The sequence below is a fragment of the Osmerus eperlanus genome, chromosome 5 (assembly GCF_963692335.1).
Source record: "Osmerus eperlanus chromosome 5, fOsmEpe2.1, whole genome shotgun sequence".
NCBI classification, from domain to species: domain Eukaryota; kingdom Metazoa; phylum Chordata; class Actinopteri; order Osmeriformes; family Osmeridae; genus Osmerus; species Osmerus eperlanus.
Window position 1 is genome coordinate 7,916,013 of NC_085022.1, and position 25,102 is coordinate 7,941,114.

Consider the following 25,102-nt stretch of genomic DNA (forward strand, 5'->3'; position numbering starts at 1 on the left):
ATAGATTTAAAAGCTTTTTTTTTTTGCTGCTCATTTACAACTGAAAATACGAGTGAAGTGTAGAATGAAATAGATGTCTTCTCATTTCCCCTGCAAGAGGCAGCCTCATCGTTGAATCAAAACGAATACATTTGGCAGACCGGTGTAAAAATTTACCTAATCTCTATGACTTAAACGTCATTTTAAGTTTTTCCCTTCTCATTATATTTTCAGGCATTTAGCGTACTCATTGCATTCGTTCATTAATAAAGAACCCCCTTTGAAGATTATTCTACGACGTTACCCGGCAGTAGAAGATGGAATCGCGATTCAAACAGTACCATCTGCTAACTGAAAATATGCCCCCCAAAACGTAAATAAGCTTGACATTTATTTAGTGGAAAATCGCTCATTCATAAAAAGCTCACTGGTAGCGATCATTGTAAGGTAACAACGCAAAATGCGATATAGCCCTGTGTGGAGAAGCTGCCCCGGTAAATTCTACTACTACGGTACAGTACTAGACTACTGTTGTGTTCGTCTCGGTAGCGATTGCGTTGGTTGAATTCGATTAAACGTTCCGTTGTACGGTTTAGGCTGAAATTAATTATTTTCATGAACAGATTGACAAAGTTTAGGCTGTGGCAATGAAGTTCAGGTTAGTAGTTAGATAGACTTTTGATTTAAGTAAGGGGAGTGCCGAACATGTTCTGTCGTCGTTTGACTTCCTAAACAGCTGTGTATGTTAGATGTTTTTGTCGTGTGTCTCGCGTAGGCTACAGCGTTGCAGTGATACACTGGATTGAAACCACAGGTAATGATAATTTCACCCACAAATCGTTTACTTGTAATCTAATGTCATAATAAATCCTACAACGAAAATGTATATGTGAGGAATGTTTATTTTAACGATTGAAAACAGATACATCATAGACCACTGTAGTATGTGTTGCCCGGGCAACAGAGGCTAATGTCATGATGCTAATATTTCAGTGAAATAGTAGACTACCGTTTCCGAAAGTAGATGTGGGCTTACTTCCTTAATAATATCAGCTAATATTGTACATTACACATCACAATTGTGTGTCATATCACAAAGTAAAATGAGTAAATAGTTATCACCCTGGCCTCTTTGCTTGTGGCGTTCCTGCAGCTGCCTTGCAGTAAAGCTATAGTTAGCCTAGCTATCCCCCAAGTTAACAGATGCGAAACGAATGTTCTGCTACAGGTAGTCACGCGTGTTTTCGTGACGTTAGTAACGTCAGTGACTGTGGCTAGCAAATTAGCCACCGTTAGCTTCACTTTTCGCCACAAAAACTTAACTTAAGCCCAAACCATTCAACGGAACGTAAATTCCAATAGAAGCAACGCAATCGCTACCAAGACGAACCTTTTGACACCGTTGTGTATGTAGGCCAAATATTGACTGAGTTTTAGGGGGGCGAAAATAAACAATAAATAAATATATATGTGAGAGAACAAAGGTTGTGCTCTCGCCGAAGGCTTGAGCACACCCAATAAATTGTATTTATAACGCACCTTTCATCCGAAAACAGATCTCAAAGTGCTACAGTTAATATGATAAAACAGGGTAAAACATCAATATAAAATACAATTAGATAATTAAAACTCATAAGATCTGCTTAAAAAGAAATGTTTTAGTCCTTTTTTTAAAGTCTCAGTGGTTTGAGGTGCCCTCAGATGGTCGGGGAGGGCGTTCCAGACCTTGAATTCTCCTGGCAGAAACGGGAAGCCAATGGAGTGAATGGAGAATGGGTGTGATGTGGTCGTATTTCCGCACTCTCATCAGGATCCTTGCTGCACTGTTTTGAACATACTCCAATCTCTGCAGGCTCTTGTTAGGGATCCCAATGAGAAGTGCGTTACAGTAGTGTAACACACTACTATAATGATGACTATATTGCTAATGCTTCCTTGGCTGTAAACTCTGTCCTGCTGCTGTAGGCAACGTTCTCAAGGGCACAGGCTAATATTGCTAGGGGTGACGGGAGCAGTATTTAGGGTAAACCAACCTCTTAATCATTTCACTCTAATAATCCAGGTCCCCTTTAGAGAGTTGGTGGGGGTACAGGAGGGAGTGTGTGAATGACTTCTGAACTAACAGGCTAACTGGAGCAGCTGTGTTTGAGAGGATAAGCATTGTAATTCGCTGGGAGGGCTCTGACATGTGCAAGGCAGTTTGGATCATCATTGACATCATGACTGCTTCCTGTTTCTATTCCTCATCATCATCATCCTCCTGTTTCTACTCCTCTTCTTCCTTCTCCTCTTTGTTCTCATCCTCCTCCTCCTTGAGATTGAAATTATTGGTTGTTCATGGTTCTTGCCCCAGGGATTGGTAGCAGCAGGAGCACGCTCAGTCAGGCTGACCTCGCCCAATTACAGAGGTCCATTACATATACCTGTACAAATACCGAAGTATATGAAAATAATTGGCAGGCATTTAATATTCCTGTCAATTGGTTCTCTTGAGACTGATCCATTGGTCTCATTGCAGTGGGCCCACATGATTTCATAACAACATATGCATAAGATACAGTAAGCCTCTGATATTCAGACGAAGCTGCTGAGAGAGCACTCTTCTAGATGACTACACTGAAGAATGGTGTGTAGGGCTGTGCGATATGACCAAAATGTAATATCCTGATAGATCATTTGTTATCCTGATAACCATACATGTGACAATATGGCACATTTTCAGTAAATTCAAGAAATAAATTGTTTATATAAAATGACCTCATGGAGAAGCCAAAGTCTTATATACTCGACAAATAAAAAGTACTTACTCATATTAGATTTGTCTCCTTTACAATGCCCGAAATTGCGACCATTTTGGTTGCAAATGCTCCCAAAATTGTATCTGTGCGACCTCAAAATATATAGGAGTGTAGAATTTGAGAGTGTAGAGTGTAGAACTTGTACAATTGCGATGCTTGTATTGGATTTTACGTTCTGTTGCACGGTTTAAGTAAAAAAAACAATTTGGAGAACAGTGGCTAACTAGCTAACCACCGTCACTAACGTCACAACGTCACAAACCCACACACGATTATCTATTGTAGAACATTAGTTTTACAGCTTGATATCTAAAATGGCAAGACAGCTGCAGAAAGGCCACAGGCAAAGGCTAGGGTGATAACATGTAGCTAGCTCCAGGCTGTGATATCAACAACCTGTATGTTTGTACGCCCTTCGACTGGTTAGCTCCAGCGATACCCACATAGCGGTAGCTAGTAGTTAGCTAGCTCAGCTGTACAACTTACCAGGGGTGAAGTCTGAAACTAGGAGCAAAACGGACCACAGCTGGCTTCTCCAGGCAGGGCTGTAGACTGCGACCAAATGGTCGCATTTTTATTTTGTTGTTACTGACAATGATAGCTTCCAGTAAACTTGTTTAATAGGGGTAGGAATCTTTTGGTACCTCACGATTCGATTCTTGGGGTCACGATTCAATTAAAAATCGATTCACGATTTTTCTCTGAAAAATCATTAAAAAAATCGATTCACATATCAGACTCAGAATTAGAATACGGTTTATTCGCCATGTATGTTATACAAACACAGAATTTACTGTGGCAGGGAGGTGGAAACAATAAACATATACGGATATTAAATTAAGTAAAAGTACAAAAGTTTATCTATTTCTAAGAACAAACAAGCTAAGAATAAAACAATACATTTGTGAATCGATCTGAATCACTAGCAGACTGAATCACGATTCAAATGTGATTTTTTTTTTTCACCCCTATTGTTTAGGCTTACAGTGCGTGTCCACTGCAGCGATGCGAATCGCTTGCCATCGCTTGCCATCACATTTTACATTGCCAATGTAAAATGTAGTTCTCTAAAGTCACTGTTGTAGTTGTCATGGCCAAGTGTGCAGACTTGGGTTTACGTACTCACAACATCGATCAAAATACAACTTGTATACAAAATACAAAACTGTTTAATAGACATAAACGTTGACATAAAAATGTAAAAAACGTTTTATTATATTACTCAAAGTCTGCTAATCTGTCGATACGATAGGGAGTTCCAGCCGGGCTAGCTAGCTACTGTAGTTACCACAGAACGAAGTTACGTAATGTGACTAGACTGAATTTGAAAGTACAAGCACCAACAACTTCGGCAACCTTGCGCCATGCATCGTTTTTTATTAACATCTCTGTACGAATACAGCTATGTATCGTACAGGACTGGGTAAGCAGCCACACAAACGATTAGTTTCTCCTCCACCTTGAAACCTAGAAAGCTAGAAATGTTCACCATGGTTGCTACGTTACGAGAAACAAGAAAACACTCTGATTGGCCATCGCTAGCGAAAATCGCTCCTCATTTGCATAAAGTTGAGAAAATCTCAACTCGGTCGCGTCGCTACCCACAATGCACCACGCAAGCGATTCGCCTTGCTCCATTGAAAATGAATGGAAAACATGTTGTCGCTCGCATCGCGTCGCTGCAGTGGACACACACTGTTAGGCTATATACGTTTTTGGGGGCATATTTTCAGTTTGCAGGTGGCATTAAAATTGCGATTCCAGCGAAGATACTGCCAGTGATTTTTTGAATTAGCTTGTTTCAAAGGAGGTTCTTTATTAATGAAATGCGAAAATAAATGTAAGTAATAAAACAGACCCATCTGCAACGGACGCAAGCACACCTCACAATTTCCCCAGAAATGGTACCCTCTCTAGTTGGTGTTAAAACAGTACTGATTAAATAGATTAAATCATACTCTACCTTAACCACAATGTTTTAAATGCATTGATTTGTTATGTAAAAGAATGCAATGAAACATTTGCATTTAAAGTATAACTTTTTCATGTATATAAACAAAGTGCATGTTCAGTAACAAGAGTTCGGCCTCTCGGCTCGGCTGCTGCTAGTGAGTGTGACCCTCCCTCATGCATCTTTGGTTTCGGCTATTGGTCGACTGCGTGTCTGATTGACAGAAACAAAAAGTGAGGCTGTTAGTCTGAGCCAACAGTCAGAACGAATGTGCTTGAGCATTTAGGTCAATTATATTTTAGTTATTATTGTGTTTTTTTATTTAATTGTATTAGTTAACTATGTTAATTTAAATATATTAATAATTAATATCTTCAATTAAAAATATAAATATATCCATCTCTTCTGATATGCAAGCCGGCTCCCATCGTTCACCTACAAGGCTCTTTGAGCCAACTTGTTCAATTGTCAACCTAGATGTCAGAAAAGTTGAAGATTTTATTCTGAATAAAATGATTCGGTGTTTAGCCTTGTGTGTAGAGAGAGTGTCCCCTCCTAGAGAAATACACTAGTCTCCTCCTAGAGAGAAACCCTTGTCCCCTCCTAGAGAGATACCCTAGTCTCTTCTTAGAGAGAGATGCCCTAGTTCCCTTCCCAGAGAGATACACCCTAGTCCCTTCCTAGAGAGATGCCCTAGTTCCCTCCTAGAGAGAGAGCGATACTAGCCCCCACCCAGAGAGAGAAAGCCCCTAGTCCCCTCCCAGAGAGAGAGCGTCAGCTAGCTGCATCAGTATAGATAGAATATTTTTTTGCTGCTATTATATTGTACTGAGTGTGCAGTACTAGTAATAGATCTGAGTGAATGTACAGCATGAGCAGCATATTCCAGCAGCTTTAAACCATCCTCCACAGTCTGTAGCAGCTTCTCTCTCACCCTTCAGAGCAACCCTCATGTACATTCCTGATTGATATATTTCCATGGTAACATGCTCTACACACTGTACCAACCCCGTTGCTAAGGAGTGGGCCTTGGCAAGATTTTTTTTCCTTTCCATTTTTGTATTTTTTTTTTCTCTCTCTCACTCTGTTTCTCTCTCTCACACACACTCTCTATTTCACAGCTCTAAGAGCAGAGCTTACGTATGTTCTAGATTTGTTGTTCCGTGTTCTATGGAGAGGGTTGTGGTGATGGGCTCGTACCTGGTGGTTTTGGGGCTGGCCCAACTTTACGAAGTGGCTAGCGTTGAGGCTGTGGCCTGAAGACCAGGTGTGAGGAGGGCTGGCCGGGCCGAGGGGCAGAGAGTGTGCTTGGAGCGAGACACTGCGTTTGGGGAGAGAGCTTTACAGAGAGGGCAGATGGATGACCCTGCCAAGGCAAGGAAGAAGGTGCATTTCGGAGGTAGGACAGCAGTCAACTCCAGTAAGAAGTGAGAGCAAGAGAGTATGTGTGTTTACAGTAGTTGGGTGTGTATGTGTGTATATGTATGATAGAGAGAGAGAAAGGGTCTTTGAGAGAGAGAGAGAGAAAAGAAAGGGAGAGAGGGTGGGTGAGGGTAATTCTGGAGGGGGCAGCATAGTTACTGTAATTGGCCTTGTTTACACTGTTTGGAGTTGCGTGTATTTTCCCTCAAAGGAGGAACAGCATATGGACTTGTTATATCCATTATATTCCTTCAATTGTCCTAAGAACACCTCTCTGCGATGTCAGTTCAGCAGGATGTTAGCTCCTAGCTGACCAAGGTGATGTTTTGCTCGATGTAGATGGAGAACTTTGCAACCAACTGGAAATGAAAATGTTTTTGCTTATAACTGCAGTATACTTTTCTGCACTTGCATGTGCATCATCAGATTGTACTGATAGTTCATTAATCATTTGGATTATTGCTCTTAACAGGAGGCAAGCGATGGGCTGGAAAAATCTCTGTTCAACACTGAAGAGCTTATCGCACCTTAGTTTGATATTCCAAACACACAGCAAACACCTGGCTGTCGGTGTACATAAGTGTATACTCAATAGGCTGGAGAAGCTCAATGCAATTAACTTATCATAAAATCTAGCAGCAGGATTGTCTTAGAATTTTGCAAAGCAAATGTTACCCTCATGCTTCATTGGAGCTAGTCCCTATGCTAGGCTAGGTTCTTTCCTAGACTAGGCTAATGCTAACCCAGTTGATGCGTCATTGAAACTAACCCCTATGCTTGGCTAGGCTGGCTTTGCTATTCAAATAAGTACTTATCTGTAATTATCAGCACTGTGCACATGCTCATGTCAAGTAGTCTTTTGTTTCTAGAGCTTCTTGCTGATAAAAGGTTGGTGACACTTCAGAGCTCAAACTAAAGAGCGGCAGCACCACAAGCCAGACAAACTTGCAGGCAAACAGACAGACAGAGAGAGGCAGGCAGACAAGCTTGCAGGGAGGCTTGCGGGCAGGCAGAGAGCCTACAGTCACGTCATGGGCTAGCAGATATACATCTGATGCTGAATCTATTTTTTTTATGGAAATCAAACTTAAAAATAAAAACCAGAATTTAGGTGAACTCCTGTGTTTTAGTTCTGACTGAATGTTTCTGAAGAGACAGCAAGATTCTCGTCCAGAGCCAGGGCAGGCTAGGCCACAGTAAATATCCCTCTAGATGGATTAAACGTAGGTAAAAGAAACCACGGAGCTCAGCCTATCAAAGAGTATGTGCTCAGAAAAGAAATCTGTGACTATGACAACAGTGAGTAGGCTGGCAAGCAGAGAGCTGTATCCCACGCAGACTGCTGACAGCTGATATCATCACAGATCAACACAGAAGCACAGAAATTCCACAAACCACTTTGGTCCCAACGTACAAGTTTACTCAAGCCTTTTCAATCCTGGAAATGCATCTGAAATATCCTGATCATTTCCAAGAGATTGATTTTGACATGGGATGTGCTTTAAGGATTGCTTTTTCAATGTGAGGTTAGCAGTGTCTGTCTGGACGAATTATTTTCTGTGGGCTCAGCTAACACACACTCACACACACACATAATGATGTAATAACTGACCCCACTCTGACTTCTCTGTAGAGATGGCAGGCAAGGTCCCTGGCTCACACTGCACTCTTACGTGCACACTCATATGCACCAGCAGGGTTTTCCACTGTGTGAAGCAGTTCATCGATTTGCCTCCAGTAGTTCACCGTCACTTTATACCAAAGCCGTAATAGACCACCTCTTAACTGATTTTGGTTAATTGTTCTTGACATGCTGCTCATGTCTGAAGGAGCTTGTCTGAGAAAATCGGATAGCTCACCTCACCTGTATGACCAAGGAGATGGTCCCTATCGTGTCTGTACAATCTTCATAGGCCTAAGTGGCTGTGGTATTGATCCTGGGCCTCAAAGTGAAGTGTCCTTTCTTGCACAAGCTCTAAATATTGGCCACTGGCTCTAATGGATTTCAATATCCTGGCAGGAAATTGAAATTCTAATTGAGTTGCTCTCAAAGTGATACCTTTTTGGATAACTTTGAAAGAAAAATTTAAGGTAGAAAATGTTTTTGTAATTCCATCATGGATTGGAAATGTTTCAAAGCACTTCCCAAATTGAATTAGTTTTAAAATAGGTTTGACCCCTGATCGTTGCTTTAGGGCTGGCTTGGTCATTGTTTGATCAGCAGAGGAGGAGTGAGGGTTCTTCATTGGGTGTGCTTTGTCTTCGGCAAGGGCACAACCTTTGTTCTCTCACATATATATTATTGTGAGAATGCTGTTAAGCATTCTCACTATTGTTTTCCTGTTTCTCTTTATTGTGAGAATGCTGTTAAGCATCACTATTGTTTTCCCATCCCATCCCATCATCTTCCGCTTATCCGGGGGTCGGGTCGCGGGGGCAGCAACCTAAGCAGGGAGGCCCAGACTTCCCTCTCCCCGGCCACTTCCACCAGCTCTTCCTGGGGGACCCCGAGGCGTTCCCAGGCCAGCCGAGAGACTGTCCCTCCAGCGTGTCCTGGGTCTTCCCGGGGCCTCTTCCCAGTGGGACGTGCCCAGAACACCTCACCAGGGAGGCGTCCAGGAGGCATCCTTATCAGATGCCTGAGCCACCTCAACTGGCCCCTCTCGACACGGAGGAGCAGCGGTTCCCCTCCCGGATGACCGAGCTTCTCACCCTATCTCTAAGGGAGAGCCCGGACACCCTGTGAAGAAAACTCATTTCGGCCGCTTGTATTCGCGATCTCGTTCTTTCGGTCACTACCCACAGTTCGTGACCATAGGTGAGGGTAGGAACGTAGATCGACTGGAAAATAGAGAGCTTCGCCTTTCGACTCAGCTCCTTCTTCACCACGACGGACCGATGCAGAGCCCGCATCACTGCGGACACCGCACCGATCCGCCTGTCGATCTCACGCTCCATCCTTCCCTCACCCCGAGATACTTGAACTCCTCCGCTTGGGACAAGATCTCCTCCCCGACCCGGAGATTGCACTCCACCCTTTTCCGGTCAATAACCATGGCCTCAGATTTGGAGGTGCTGATTCCCATCCCAGCCGCTTCGCATTCGGTTGCGAACCGCTCCAGTGAGAGCTGAAGGTCACGGCCCGATGAAGCCAACAGGACCACATCATCTGCAAAAAGCAGCGACCCGATCCTGAGGTCACCGAACTGGACCCCCTCAACGCCCTGGCTACGCCTAGAAATTCTGTCCATATAAGTTATGAACAGAATCGGTGACAAAGGGCAGCCCTGGCGGAGTCCAACCCTCACCGGGAATAAGTTCGACTTACTACCGGCAATGCGGACCAAACTCTGGCACCGGTCGTACAGGGACAGAACAGCCCCGATCAGGGAGCCCGGTACCCCGTACTACCGGAGCACCCCCCACATGAGCCCCCCAGGGACACGGTCAAACGCCTTTTCCAAATCCACAAAACATGTGTAGACTGGTTGGCCGAACTCCCATGCACCCTCCAGAACCCTGCCGAGGGTATAGAGCTGGTCCACAGTTCCACGGCCAGGACGAAAACCACATTGCTCCTCCTGAATCCGAGGTTCGACAATCCGATGGACCCTCCTCTCCAGAACCCCTGAATAGACTTTCCCAGGGAGGCTGAGTAGTGTGATCCCCCTAAAGTTGGAGCACACCCTCCGGTCAACCTTTTTAAAGAGGGGAACCACCATCTGCCAGTCCAGAGGCACTGTCCCCGATGTCCACGCGATGTTGCAGAGTCGTGTCAACCAAGACAGCCCTACAACATCCAGAGCCTTAAGGAACTCCAGGCGGACCTCATCCACCCCAGGGGCCCTGCCACCGCGGAGCTTTTCAACCACCTCGGCGACCTCAGCCCCAGAGATAGAAGGGCCCCCCCCAATGTCCCCAGACTCTGCCTCCACGTCGGAACGCGTGTTGGTGGGATTAACCCTTGTGTTATCTTCGGGTCGTTCTGACCCATCAGTCATTGTGACCCACCGTCGTATTGCGACAACTTTACCGCATACAAAAACAAAGTGAAGCATTTTCTTTTAACCGTTGGGCTGTCTCAGACCCCCCACATTGCGAAGGTTAAAAGAAAATTATTTTTATTTGTTTTTGTATTGGGTAAAATTGGCTAAACACAACGATGGTTCGTTATGAACCTTTGGGTCATGTGACCCGAAGGCAGCACGAGGGTTAAGGAGGTCTTCAAAATATTCCTTCCACCGATCCAGGACGTCTCCCATCGAGGTCAGCAGCGCACCATCCCCACCATATACAGCGTTGACAGTGCACTGCTTCCCCCTCCTGAGTCGCCGGATGGTGGTCCAGAACCTTTTCGAAGCTGTTCGGAAGTCATTCTCCATGGCCTCGCCGAACTCCTCCCACGCCCGCATGCCGCTTGTCCTGCCGGTACACATCAGCTGCCTCTGGAGTCCTACCAGCCAACAAAGTCCGATAGGCCTCCTTCAGCTTGACGGCTTCCATCACCTCCGGCGTCCACCACCGGGCCCGAGGGTTACCGCCGCGACATGCACCGACCGCCTTGCGTCCGCAGCTCCGGTCAGCCGCCTCAAAAATGGAGGCCCGGAACATGGCCCATTCGGACTCAATGTCCCCGGCCTCCCCCGAGACATGATCAAAGCTCTCCCGGAGGTGGGAGTTGAAGCTCATTCTGACAGGGGATTACGCCAGCCGTTCCCAGCAGACCCTCACATTACGTTTGGGCCTGCCAGGCCTGACCGGCGTCTTCCCCCACCATCGTAGCCAACTCACCACCAGGTGGTGATCAGTTGACAGCTCCGCCCCTCTCCTCACCCAATGCTGCTTCAGCATTCCAAGTATTGTTCTTTGAATCTTTATTCAACTTATTGTTGGAATGCTGCTTCAGCATTCCAAGTATTGTTCTTTGAATCTTTATTCAACTTCTTCTATTTCTTCCAAGACACCTTTCAGCGCCTTCAAATCTTCAGCTATTAAAACCGTTCAGCTATCACAAAATTCAGCAGTTTCAGGCCATGGGTGCTATGACTTTTCAGCTTTGTACCTCTTATGCTTGAATCAATATAAATCAATATTCATAATATTTTTAACATGGGTTTCCAATGGAGTTTTCTTTCAAATCCTCTCAAACTTCTTCAACTTCCAAATCCTTCTTCTTCCTCAATCTTTCAGCTAGAGCCACCATTTAAACTTTAAAATGTTGACAAAACCCTAAACTACTTTTAAATAATTCAGCTTTTTGATATCTATTCAACTTTTTTCAATATCACTGATTATGTTTCATGACTTTTTCAAGACGTTTCTGAGATTTACATGGGTGTGTACGTGAAACCCTTAGAGTGCAGACTGAAACGCTTAGAGTGGAGGGCAGCTTCGGATGTCGTTGAAAATATATTTATAGTTTGCCAGCGTTGCCACAATTTTCGCTCTTCATGCTTCATTTTTGGATCAATAGATAGCTAATTTTGTGCTGGTCGTAGACAGTTGTCTGTTGAATCCAACAGACGTACACATTTGTTCAGAGCCCCACGAAAGCGAGACAAAGTACAACTCTCGCCCCATAGAGACCAATGCAAATCTGGTGACAAAATCGTCAGAGAAAGCAAAAAGAACAAGATTTTGAAACTGCCGGTAGAGTCGTATTTCTGACCGCACAGACATATAAAGGACATCTCTGGTTTCGGCAGAGTCTTGGGTCTCGGAAAATATCCTTATTTTTTGGATTGGACGTATAGTTTTGCGTCTAGGTTAACTTGTTTGAGGTGTGGATTCTAGCTACATTTCTGTTATTCTCTGCCCTCAGCGCGTTAGCAATCACAGACACGCACCGCTCAGTCTCTCACGCAGGTGATTGGTATTAGCTGATTAGTGGAGTCACAAGACAGAGTTTGATAGTACTTCAACCTAATACAATTTACAAGAGGTGACTCTGCAGGTGCCGCTAATATCTCTTTTACTACTATTGCTAATGGAACTGTTTTATAGGGATGGGCGAACGATGCCTTGTGAAGCTTTGGTGGTTTCTTCCGGATTGTGCCGGCCCAAAGAGCCGAACTATCGGCGCATTGAAAATGAACAGCGTCATATAGCAGCCGTTTAAACTGGCTGAATGAGGCGTAGTGGTTGTCTCCGACGGTAGACTACCCTACGTTACTTAATATTTTAATTAAGGCTACATGTGTTCATTTTTATCTGATATTAGTGCTCACACATTAAAATGTTGTGATACATCTGAAGGCCGTTAGAATTATATCATTTTCTCACAGTAAAAGTTAAAGAATATCTTCCGAGGCTCCCTGCACTGGGGCGCGAACTCGGGTAACCAGCCTCGCATTATCAATACGTTGTCGTACAACGCTTTAACCAGCTACACCACCGAAAAAGCCGTTACCTGTTGATGCGGGTGGACGGACTTTATACGATACGGTTTTTATATCAATTAAACTAGATTACACAGATTTTTTCTTATTCTTAACATTTGTGATATGTAGGCCTATTGTGAACTGGAGGGACTTTATTTTTACTAATTATTATTACTGTTGACAATGTTGACGAATCATCAACATTTGTTTTCTGGGCACTGTATAGACCTACCTAGTCCTATCATGTTACGTTTCATTTCAATAAAATAACACAACACTCAAGTGCACGGATTTATAATTATTACAATACGGATTTGGCTAAATAATAATGACTGATGGAAGAAACTCGAGCAATGCCTGGTGCTGCTTCTCTGGCAATGTGAGATTTGTCTTTAACAAGAAGCGGTGGCTTCGTTCCTTCTATGGCTCTGGTTCAGAAGAGCGGCAAAACTTCGAACCAGTTTGTGACGTTTGAAGCATTGAACGTCATCTATCACGTGGTTTCGTAATTTGATACAAGCTCCAAAACACTTTTTCGAAACTGTGCGTATTGGTTTTGCGACACAAGCATCGATGCGTCAGTGTCATACGTCCCATCCCTACTGTTTTATTATACTACGCCACTGAGTGCGTTTACTTGACCATGAGAAACCCGATTACTAGCAATTGTCGGTTTATGCCACACGATTACTCCGTTTACATGTGTAATTGGGTGTGCTCAAGCCTTCGGCGAGAGCACAACCTTTGTTCTCTCACATATATATTTATTATTATTATTTATTTTTGCCCCCCTAAATCTTTGTCAATATTTGGCCTACATAGACAACCTAGGTGTCAAAAGTTTCGTCTTGGTAGCGATTGAGTTGCTTGTATTTTTATTTACGTTCCGTTGCATGGTTTAAGTGGAAATTAAGTTTTTGTGGCGAAAAGTGAAGCTAACGGTGGCTAATTTGCTAGCCACAGTCACTACGTCACTAACGTCACGAAAACACGCGTGACTACCTGTAGCAGAACATTCGTTTCGCATCTGTTAACTTAGGGGATAGCTAGGCTAACTATAGCTTTACTGCAAGGCAGCTGCAGAAACGCCACAAGCAAAGAGGCCAGGGTGATAACTATTTACTCATTTTACTTTGTGATGTGAAACACAATTGTGAAATATAATGTACAATATTAGCTGATATTATTAAGGAAGTAGGCCCACATCTACTTTCGGAAACGGTAGTCTACTATTTCACTGAAGCATTAGCATGACATTAGCCTCTGTGGCCCGGGAAACACATAGCTACTACAGTGGTCTATGATGCATCTGTTTTCAATCGTTAAAATAAACATTCCTCACAAATACATTTTCGTTGTAGGATTTATTATGACATTACATTACAAGTAAACGATTTGTTGGTGAAATTATCATTACCTGTGGTTTCAAACCAGTGTAGCTCACTGCAACGCTGTAGCTTACGCGAGACACACTACAAAAACATCTACAGTACACAGCTGTTTAGGAAGTCAAACGGCGACAGAACGTTGATGTTCGGCACTCCCCTTACTTAAATCAAAAGTCTATCTAACTACTAATCTGAACTTCATTGCCACAGCCTAAACATTGTCAATCTGTTCATGAAAATAATTAATTTCAGCCTAAACCGTACAACGGAACGTTAAATCCAATTCAACCAACGCAATCGCTACCAAGACGAACACAGCAGTAGTCTAGTACTGTACTGTAGTAGTACAATTTACCGGGGCAGCTTCTCCACACAGGGCTATATCGCATTTTGCGTTGTTACTGACAATGATCGCTACCAGTGAGCTTTTTATGAATTAGCGATTTTCCACTAAATAAATGTCAAGCTTATTTACGTTTTGGGGGGCATATTTTCAGTTAGCTGATGGTACTGTTTGAATCGCGATTCCATCTTCTACTGCCGGGTAACGTCGTAGAATAATCTTCAAAGGGGGTTCTTTATTAATGAACGAATGCAATGAGTACGCTAAATGCCTGAAAATATAATGAGAAGGGAAAAACTTAAAATGACGTTTAAGTCATAGAGATTAGGTAAATTTTTACACCGGTCTGCCAAATGTATTCGTTTTGATTCAACGATGAGGCTGCCTCTTGCAGGGGAAATGAGAAGACATCTATTTCATTCTACACTTCACTCGTATTTTCAGTTGTAAATGAGCAGCAAAAAAAAAAAGCTTTTAAATCTATGTAATCTTTATAAATAATAAGTATGCATTTTTATATAAAATATACAGAAATATCAGTTGTAAAAATGTCATTAAAAAACGGACCCCTGTGCAACCGACGCAAGCAAGCACACCCTACAATTTCCCCAAAAATTGTACCCTCTCTAGTTATTATTATTATTATTATTATTCTTTTTGCCCCCCTAAAACTCAGTCAATATTTGGCCTACATAGACAACCTAGGTGTCAAAAGTTTCGTCTTGGTAGCGATTGAGTTGCTTCTATTGGGATTTACGTTCCGTTGCATGGTTTAGGCTCAAGTTATGTTTTTGTGGCGAAAAGTGAAGCTAACGGTGGCTAATTTGCTAGCCACAGTCACTGACGTTACTAACGTCTCTACGTCACTAACGTCACGAAAACACGCATGACTACCTGTAGCAGAACATTCGTTTCGCATCTGTTAACTTGGGGGATAGCTAGGCTAACTATAGCTTTACTGCAAGGCAGCTGCAGAAACGCCACAAGCAAAGAGGCCAGGGTGATAACTATTTACTCATTTTACATTGTGATGTGAAACACAATTGTGAAATGTAATGTACAATATTAGCTGATATTATTAAGGAAGTAGGCCCACATCTACTTTCGGAAACGGTAGTCTACTATTTCACTGAAGCATTAGCATGACATTAGCCTCTGTTGCCCGGGCAACACATACTACAGTGGTCTATGATGCATCTGTTTTCAATCGTTAAAATAAACATTCCTCACAAATACATTTTCGTTGTAGGATTTATTATGACATTACATTACAAGTAAACGATTTGTTGGTGAAATTATCATTACCTGTGGTTTCAAACCAGTGTTGCTCACTGCAACGCTGTAGCCTACGCGAGACACACTACAAAAACATCTAGCGTTACACGGCTGTTTAGGAAGTCAAACGGCGACAGAACATGTTACCCCTTACTTAAATCAAAAGTCTTTCAATAAGTGAAACTATCTGACTACTAACCTGAACTTCATTGCCACAGCCTAAACTGTTCTTGAAAATAATTAATTTCAGCCTAAACCGTACAACGGAACGTTGAATCGAATTCAACCAACGCAATCGCTACCAAGACGAGCACAGCAGTAGTCTAGTACTGTCTGTAGTAGTAGAATTTACCGGGGCAGCTTCTCCACACAGGGCTATATTGCATTTTGCGTTGTTACTGACAATGATCGCTACCAGTGAGCTTTTTATGGATGAACGATTTTCCACTAAATAAATGTCAAGCTTATTTACGTTTTTGGGGGCATATTTTCAGTTAGCAGATGGTACTGTTTGAATCGCGATTCCATCTTCTACTGCCGGTAACGTCGTAGAATAATCTTCAAAGGGGGTTCTTTATTAATGAATGAATGCAATATGAGTAGGCTAAATGCCTGAAAATATCACGAGAAGGGAACACTTAAAAGGACGTTTAAGTCATAGAGATTAGGTCAATTTTTACACCGGTCTGCCAAATTTATTCGTTTTGATTCAGCTATGAGGCTGCCTCTTGCAGGGGAAATAAGACATCATATTTCATTCTACACTTCACTCGTATTTTGAGTTGTAGGCTAAATGAGCAGCAAAAAAAAGATGCTTTTAAATCTATGTAATCTTTATAAATAATAAGTAGGCCCTATGCATTTTTATATAAAATATACAGAAATATCAGTTGTAAAAATGTCATTAAAAAACGGACCCCTGTGCAACCGACGCAAGCAAGCACACCCTACAATTTCCCCAGAAATTGTACCCTCTCTAGTTTGATTTGTTGGCCTGGTCTGTAAAAACAACACCTGAAAAAAGACGAGTTTCTAAAGGCCGATTTATACTTCTCTGTTTTTACTCTCCGACGAGGAATTCCCTCTCCGAGCCCCTCGGGGAGCTTTACGTGCACCTCCTGGATTTTCCTGACTCTCCGTCTGTCCGTCCGTCATTTTACGGATACCCCTTGGCTGTGATTGGTTGTCGTGGGGGGGTCGGGGTTGTCGTGATAAACAGGACAAACAGAATCCTTTGACCGCCATTGCTGTAAGTTTTTACAATTCATATTTCAGCTAAACAGTACATGTAAATCAGCATCTGAATTAAAATGTGACGAGAAATGGGCAGTGTAGTTGCTGAAAATGTGCGTATTTTATTGATGAAACGTCTAATTTGTACATTTGCTCCGACTTCTCGATAACCTAGGTAAATAAACACTCGATGGCGACTTAAAAAAAACGTTGCGCCACCTACTCTTCTGGCGGTGAATTGTTTTCAGCACCCACAGCCTTCGGAGTACTATAAATTCAATCAATCCGTCCGACTCTGTCCGTCTGTCCGTAACAGGGTCGGAGAAGTATAATTCGGCCTTAAGAATCCCTAGCCTGCACCAATTCTCCTTCACTTCGCAGCTGGTTGCTGCTCAATACTTATACTACCTTTACAGTCTCAAAGTTGTATATCTCCTGAATACTCTGAGTTGTCATTGGTTGTGCTTGCCTTTGGCATGGCACAACCTATATTCTCTCTCATATATATGTATTTAATAATTATTAATTATTTTCCCACCCTAACTGTTCCCCCAATTTTTGCACTACATAAACTATGTTGGTGTCAAAACGTGCGTCTTGTTCCCGAAAGAATTGCTTGTATCAGCTGGAAGGTTCCGTTGCACGGTTTAGGCATAATGTTTTGTTTAGGCAAATGTTTTTGTGGCAAAAGTGAAGCTAACTAGCTAGCCACAGTCACAAACGTCACTAACGTCACAAACCTGCGTGCGACTACCTACAGTAGAACATCAGTTCAGTTTCTTCTGGGAGATAGCTAACTAGGTCAAACTGCAAAAAGACAGCTGCAGAAACGCCACACCACAGGCCAGGGTGATTAACATGTTATGTAGCTGGCTATGTTTCCAGGCTGTGTGTGTGTGTGGGGGGGGGTATTATATTATATATATAATACGTAATTTATCATACTTTATTATATTAAATATTAATAAAACATTATTCACACCTTCACAAAATCCGTGTGTGTGTGTGTCGCCTATACAAAACCTGAGCTGAAAACGGGAGAGAAACTGTTCAACGGTCTAACTCCACATTTCAGTGCGACAAAGTTTTCCCGCTTTGCATGTTTCAGAAACTCATTTCACACGTATATAATGTACTGAGAAGCAAATCATGGAATTTGCTTTACAGCATCTTCAAGTATTTCTAGACCACAGTTCAATTGGAAACTCGTCAAACGGTATTTCCATCAAACTTGTTATATACTTGTTATGTTTGAATCAGCTTGTTTCAAAGGGGTTTCATTATTAATGAAATGCAAAATGAGTAAATGCTTAAAAATAACAGTAGAAGAGGAATATTAAGTCATATAGTTTAGGAAGAACATTTCACAGGATTGTCCTTTTTTCTTAGTTTTGAGTTTCTATGTGAGTCTCCCACATCACCATTAGCCTACCTAAGGAACATTAGAGAACCCTTCTACACTCACGCATTGTGGAGTAAATAGGCAGCAACAAATGTATGTTGTATGTTTTGTAATCGATACAATCTTCGACAGTATGTATGCATACATATTTATTTTAAATATACAGACATACTATCAGTTTAAAAATGTAAGTAAACTTATGAAAACTCTTGCCTTTGTCCAAATGTTTGGACGTTTGATATAAGTTTAATTAATAGGTTTGGAGGTGATATAGTAAAGAAAATGCCCCCTAGCTGCAGCGACCGCAAGCACACAATTTCCCCAGAAATTGTACCCTCTCTAGATAATTTAAATAAGTTTAATTCTGTGTAATCTAAGTAAAGGGTCTCTACTGTTCATTCTGGACCATGTCTTCAATCTCTGAACTCTTTTATCAAGCAGGTCACACAAGCAAACACAATCTGAGAATGATTCGTAATTATTCATAAGGTTATAAGAAGTGGTTTCCTATAGGTACTATTTGGTAGTCTCCTTGCTAATGTAACTTTCTTTCTTGCATTCAGTCAGCCACTGTTACAGTAGAGGAAAGTTCAACATTTAAAAATGTTGAGTGTCCATACTCAGGTTTATGATATTATTGCACTTATGTCTTTTACAGACCGTTCTTTGGCACCAATCACTGACATGATGTTAGAACTGTGCACTTGTAGTCCTTGATTATCAGTTGCACCTACTAGATGCACTATGTTGGTTTGGATAAAAGCATCTTCTAAATTAATATATGTAAATGTGGTGTGTTCCAGATGCCAGAGCTGATCGGGCTGAGAGGAGAAAGCTGTTTAGACACTACACTGTAGGATCGTACGACAGCTTCGATGCATCAAGGTAGGACAACTACAGTAACGAACTTGGCTAACCCACACCAAGGCTTGTAAAGTTCATTGAAGATGATCTCTATCTTTAAGAATCACAGTGTTTAATTGTACGGCATTTGATATATAATATTTTCATGTTACTTTCTCCATTATCATTATGGGAATGTTAGAAACACCTTCAAATTCTGAGATTCGGTTGCAATGCTGCGCTGTTTTTATAATTAAGTTATTGTATCAATAGTTGTAAACGGTTATTGATCTGGTACAGTCCAATATACAGAAACAGTTTACCATTGTTTCTCATCCAGAAAAAACAGGTACATGGCCTGTATATGCTCCTTCTAATGTATGTGGGACTTCAAACCTTAAATCATCATTAGCTAAAAGCTGTTGAGGTGGATAAAATGACAATGTTGACGCAATCCAAAAACATCGAGAGAGCAGCTTCCCATCTGTGTGTTTGCATTTTATTCATCTATAGGATATCACACATTCACATTTATATAAGTACTGTCGAATTGAATTTGGTAAAGCATTTACAGTTATTTCCTTCATAATTCTTTTTTTCTTCTCACAAGAACCTGGTTTGGTGTTTATTTCACTTTCCATAATTTCTAAATTTAAATTATTTCACGATCAACCAACAGAACAAACAAGTAGCCACACTGAACAAAAACTGCTTTACAACAAAACTGTACAGAAAATAATAAATAAGAACTAAAATCCGAACAGTATAGAACAGAAAGTAATAGAACAACCTAAAACAGAATGGAATAGAACAGAACTTTGAAAAATATAATAAAATAGAACATAATGTGGTAAAATATCAGTTAAAAGATCAGTTATACACTATGAACATGGTCAGTGAATATTTGATAAAACCACAGCACTATCAAGAAAACGCATTGCAAAAACCCCATAGCAAAACCCATTTATAGCAAATCTGTAGTGGAGGCCCTTGAGAACTTTCCATGGGGTGATGAGTGGGAGTGTGTGATCTCTCTCTCCCCTCTCTATTTCTCTTTCCCTCTCTTTCTGTCTCTACTTCTTTCTCCCCCCTTTCTTTCTCTCTCTCCCTCAATTTATCTCATTCTTTCCTTGCTCTCTCTTTCTCTATCTCTATCTCTCCCTCCGTCTCTCTCTGACTCCTTCTCTCACCGTCAGATGGTGGATGATGTAAGGCTGAGCTTGGGGCTGAGCTCGCTCCTGGGCACCCAGAGCAAATGTTACGCAAACATCCACTACAAAGCCTCTGCCTAGGAAAACATGAGCTCTGAGGAACTGGTGTGTGGTCATAATAGACTCACTGGAAATAAAGCCTTAAAACAATTACATAAAATTGTATTCATCAAGCAGATGCTTTTATCCAAAGTAACAAACAAATAATGCAGTAAGTATAGCAGAAAATCAAGAATCAGAAGTGCATATTTCTGGAAGTATTTCAGTGGTTATACAATGTCCTGTATTGACCATACACAGTGCAAATTAACCACATGTCAGCTACCAGTCATGGTGTAACAGTAATAATATCTAAGTACAGGGCAACCATAACATCTCAACTACAATATTACATACATACAATGCAGCAAAACACAATGCGGAGCTTCGTGTGGAACTAAGTGTTCCATCTAAGTATGACTGGTCGAGAGCTGTGTGTAGAATGTGCTGCTCATCAGGTCTAAACTAGTGAGTCTGTTCCTGAGCTCCATGCATAGTTTTCTCTGGTCTTTGGTTGCGTGCATTCTGACACTGCTGGTTTGGCTCTTGTCTACACTGATGGTGATTCTTGGGGTGGAGGGGGTAGATGGGTAAAGAGAAAGATTAAAATAGGGAGGGGGGAGTCATGACAAAGAGAGAGCAGAAAGAGTAAAGAGAGAGAGAATGCAGAGATGGAACATAGAGAGCAAAGAGTGTGCAAAAAGATAGAGAGGAGAGTGCATAGGTAAAGAATGTATAGAGAGCAAAAGGAGAAAGAAGAGAGAATTTAAAGAGAGAGTGTAGAAAGAGAGAAATCAGAGAGAGAGAGAGAGAGAGAGAGAGAGAGAGAGAGAGAGAGAGAGAGAGAGAGAGAGAGAGAGAGAGAGAGAGAGAGAGAGAAAGAGAGAGAGAGAGAGAGAGAGAAAGAAAGAAAGAGAAGGAGCTGGAAGAAAGAGCAGAGAGAGGGGGCAGGGAGAGAGCAGATAGAGGGAGCAGGGAGAGATCAGAGCGAGTGCAAGGAGAAAGCATGAAGAGAGAACAGGAAAAAGGGCAGAAAGAGAGTAGAGAAAGACAACAGAGAGACCCTCCTCTATTCAACTGTATTCAGACTCACCTCCTACTTTATAGAGTGATAGGCTCAGAGTACACAGAGCAGATTGCCATGGTGACGCAAAGGCAGGAAGTGCCAGTGCCTTTCTGCAGACTGCAGGCTGTCTTGGCATGTGCCACCGAGGTGAGGGCCACACAGGTGTACCCTGTCTCTCAACATCTCCTTATTTTTACGTCTGAGTGTATCCAGTGTGAATCATGCTATTCACCTGTGCCTTCCTAAAGTCTTCAGCCAGCCATGGCCTCTGTGGTAGCAGATAGACATCCTGGAATACACCTTCTCATTCTTCTTTCCATCATTGTATACAACAGTAGGCCTATTACTTCTTTCACAAGGCTGTCTTTGGAAGATATATGTATAGGCATTTCACAGGCTTTTTTAATGAATATAATCATAATGTTTAATACTAATCTCATTGCTGTGGCAATATAACGTTGATGACCTACTAGGTCCACAGCTAGGCTTAGCGCATCTCAGACATCGTCACCACGCCTGCTCAGAGAAGCCGGAGAGTGTTACCATGGTAACCTGGCTTCCCACAGTCCCTGTTGCTAGCTACCGCTGCCTGGCTAGATCACACACGCAGCATATCTGCCTCCGAGTTCCTCAGCTGTGCAACACAAGGGGCTTGATTCTGTTGGCCTGTCCTTTACGCCTGGCCTGTGTCCATTTGACCGAGGACAAGATTGAAAGAGAATATTCGGTAGATGTTATTTAGCTCTAAGTGTTTGCTTTATGGGCCCTCGCTCTATTATAATGCATTATTTACCAGATGATTTCACAGGATAGGTTGTTGTTTCTTGTCTTTGCTCACTATACATGTATACAGGTGACTATACAGACTATACAGATGACTAAATGTGTTTCTTTTTTATAAAATAAAGTGTGATCAATTGGCAAAATTAGCCTATATTCCTTCGGAATTATTGTGACACAAAAAAATCGGAACAAATTTACTACAGTAAGGGCTATTTCTTGGGTCACATGGTAATAGGCTATGCAGCAAACCAAAGAGATTAGATCTCCCGTCACAGTTGAGACATGTAGCTACACATGTTATCCGCGTGTTGCTATTTAGGGAAGTCAGACGGCTTTTGAAGAAACAAACAACTTAATCGGTCTATCTCACAGAAATAAATTACTCTCTCAACCCCCATTCATCCATCCATTCACTCATATTTTATTCCCCTACCCCGTCATTCATCCCTCCCTCCCTCATTCCCTGACCCACTCCCTCAGCAATGTTTTTTTTTCTCCCTCTCGTGTTTTCTGCTTGCGCTTCTCATCACACAACTGGGGTCCCCTGGTGGAAATGTTTCTCTCTAACGTCAACCCTTGTCGCCGGCTCAGGCCAGCACTTTCTTATGCCACAGCAACGTTTTCCGTAAAGGTGGGGTTGTTCTTTGAAGGTGCTCGGTGACGGATGGTGAGACGCTGCCACATCGCACCGTTCATTCTTGTAGTTGATTAATTCCGTGTGCGGGCGACGTGAAGATGAGAAGCTCGGGGCGAGCAGCTGTGGCGATGATGAGGATGATAGGATGCAATAACGGTCGTTATGCGCGGAATTTTCTCCACAGCGACTGTGTTATTGACGAGAAGACGGTAGTTCTGCAGAAGAAGGATAATGAAGGATTCGGGTTTGTGCTACGAGGGGCTAAAGGTAGGAGACGGACCCGCACTCCTAGTGACTGTTCGTTCCTCCCCCCCCCCCCCCCCAACCGCACTCCTAGTGACTGTTCGTTCCTCCCCCCCCCCCAACCAACCCACCCACCCACCCCTTGTTTGTGTTCGTGTAGTGCCTCTACCCTCCACTGTTTGTCTCCATCAGTGAGAACCATCACGAACATTGTTTAGCACCTTTACACCCATACAGCTCCTGAAATCCCAATTCTTGATCACATGGAAAGGTCTGACAGTCACATGGGTTGTTTGTGAGCCGAGGCTGAATTGACAAAATGACGCGCACGGTTAGCTCTTCACCACTGCGCGGTTAATCACAAAGTTTAATATAGATCACAGATTAATTTATTCCCCAAAACGCAGCCACGCTTGTCACCAAAAAATCCTCAAAGTAAGGTTTCAAAATTGTATACTTTATATTAGCCATGTAAAACTTACAATTGTATTTGTCCAGTCTACAAAATAAGCACCGAGCGTCACAGGGTTTTAGCATCAGAAATGTCTCCAGTAGACGGAGCAGGGCTGACTACCAACTGCCCCCAGCATTTTTCCCAAAGCACACAACTGATTTATCCTTAGTGTCACTTGTCACCTCTGGTTTCTTGGAGTGGCCATGACTAAAGTTCTAAAGGGAAAACGTGCTCTCTACTCTTCCTCACTCTCTTGACTGAAGGAGAATGATGCTACAGTGTTTTGTTTGTTTTTGTATATAAATCTGAGATCCGTATATTTAGGATTTTTTCTCAGTGGAAGAACATTTCACCCTACTATCAGCTAAGTAGTGTTAAAATGCCTTGTGGATGCATGTTGGAAGTGGTATAGTGATGGCAAGCTTTGAAAGCTGCCATCGTGTGCAGTCACTGATCACACCATACTGTCTTCATGCTCTTCAGCTGTCACATCTGCAGTGTGGCAGTAATTGCCATGTGGAGAAGCCCAGTCATCTTACTCACTAACAAACACACCTCACACACTACTATATCTCTTCCCCTCTCCCCCCCCCCCCCTCTCTCTCTCTCTCTCTCTCTCTCTCTCTCTCTCTCTCTCTCTCTCTCTCTCTCTCTCTCTCTCTCTCTCTCTCTCTCTCTCTCTCTCTCAGGCACACACACACACTACTACTAAATTGCTTCCCCTCTGTCCCGCTGTCTCTCTCATGTTCTGTCTCAGTGTCTCTCTGTCACCTTCATTCCCCTTCGCTCTCTGTCTCTCTCTCTCTTCTCTGTCCCTCCTGCCATCTCTCCACTGGACAATACCCAGTGTACAGTAGGGAGTTTTGACCCGAGAGAAACTCCTCCTGACCTCTGCTGTTACCCAGCCCAGATCCAACCAGCATTAGCAAGGAATTGGGATTTTTGACAACAACATGACACTGCTTGTAAATCAGTATCTTACAGTAATATACATGTTTAGTGCTGTGACACATCCAATTATGATCCCAGCCATTTTCACCATTTGGTTATGTGCATACCGTTGTCCTAGATTTTGTCATAATGTTTAGTGTTACCAGGAGCGTGGCATCTGTGCATCCCAGCATTGTTGTCTCTGGAGTGTTAACACAGTGTGTCTGGAAACGTGACAGGACACAAGTCCTCCACACCATGTTCCCCTTCCCATATGTCCAATGTATGAGGACATTGTCTGTCTCTGAGATAGTGCTGTCCCACTGTTCTTAACTCTCTTATCTTCCCCCCCACCCCCCTCCCCTCCTTACAGCGGACACCCCCATCGAGGAGTTCACCCCAACCCCTGCCTTCCCCGCCCTGCAGTATCTGGAATCTGTGGATGAGGGCGGAGTTGCGTGGCAGGCGGGGCTTAGGACAGGAGACTTCCTGATAGAGGTAAGGAGAACGTTTCCTATTGGACAGTGTAAGCTAAGTATAGTGAGGCGTGTTCCCATTGGACAGCACCAGGGGACTCAAGGCCTGTACTGAGCTGTATGGGAATGCGTGTTTGCTGATCTGGAATCCACCCTGAACTGCTTCCAGGCTTGGGCAGAGGCCTATCACATGCAGGTGGGGGTCTTGGCACAGGACATGGTAGTGGGTACAGGCACTAGCATCCCGAC

At 42.8% G+C, this 25,102-nt stretch overlaps 1 protein-coding gene across 1 annotated transcript in view; it reads left to right on the plus strand.

Annotated features, from left to right (window-relative positions):
• shank2b (SH3 and multiple ankyrin repeat domains 2b) overlaps nucleotides 1–25,102 on the plus strand; it is a 201,011-nt gene that overhangs the window by 132,222 nt on the left and 43,687 nt on the right. Inside the window, exons 13-15 of the mRNA XM_062461519.1 lie at nucleotides 18,975–19,056; nucleotides 22,935–23,017; nucleotides 24,751–24,875. Of these exons, the coding sequence (XP_062317503.1) occupies nucleotides 18,975–19,056; nucleotides 22,935–23,017; nucleotides 24,751–24,875 (290 nt within the window). The remainder of the gene's footprint in view (nucleotides 1–18,974; nucleotides 19,057–22,934; nucleotides 23,018–24,750; nucleotides 24,876–25,102) is intronic.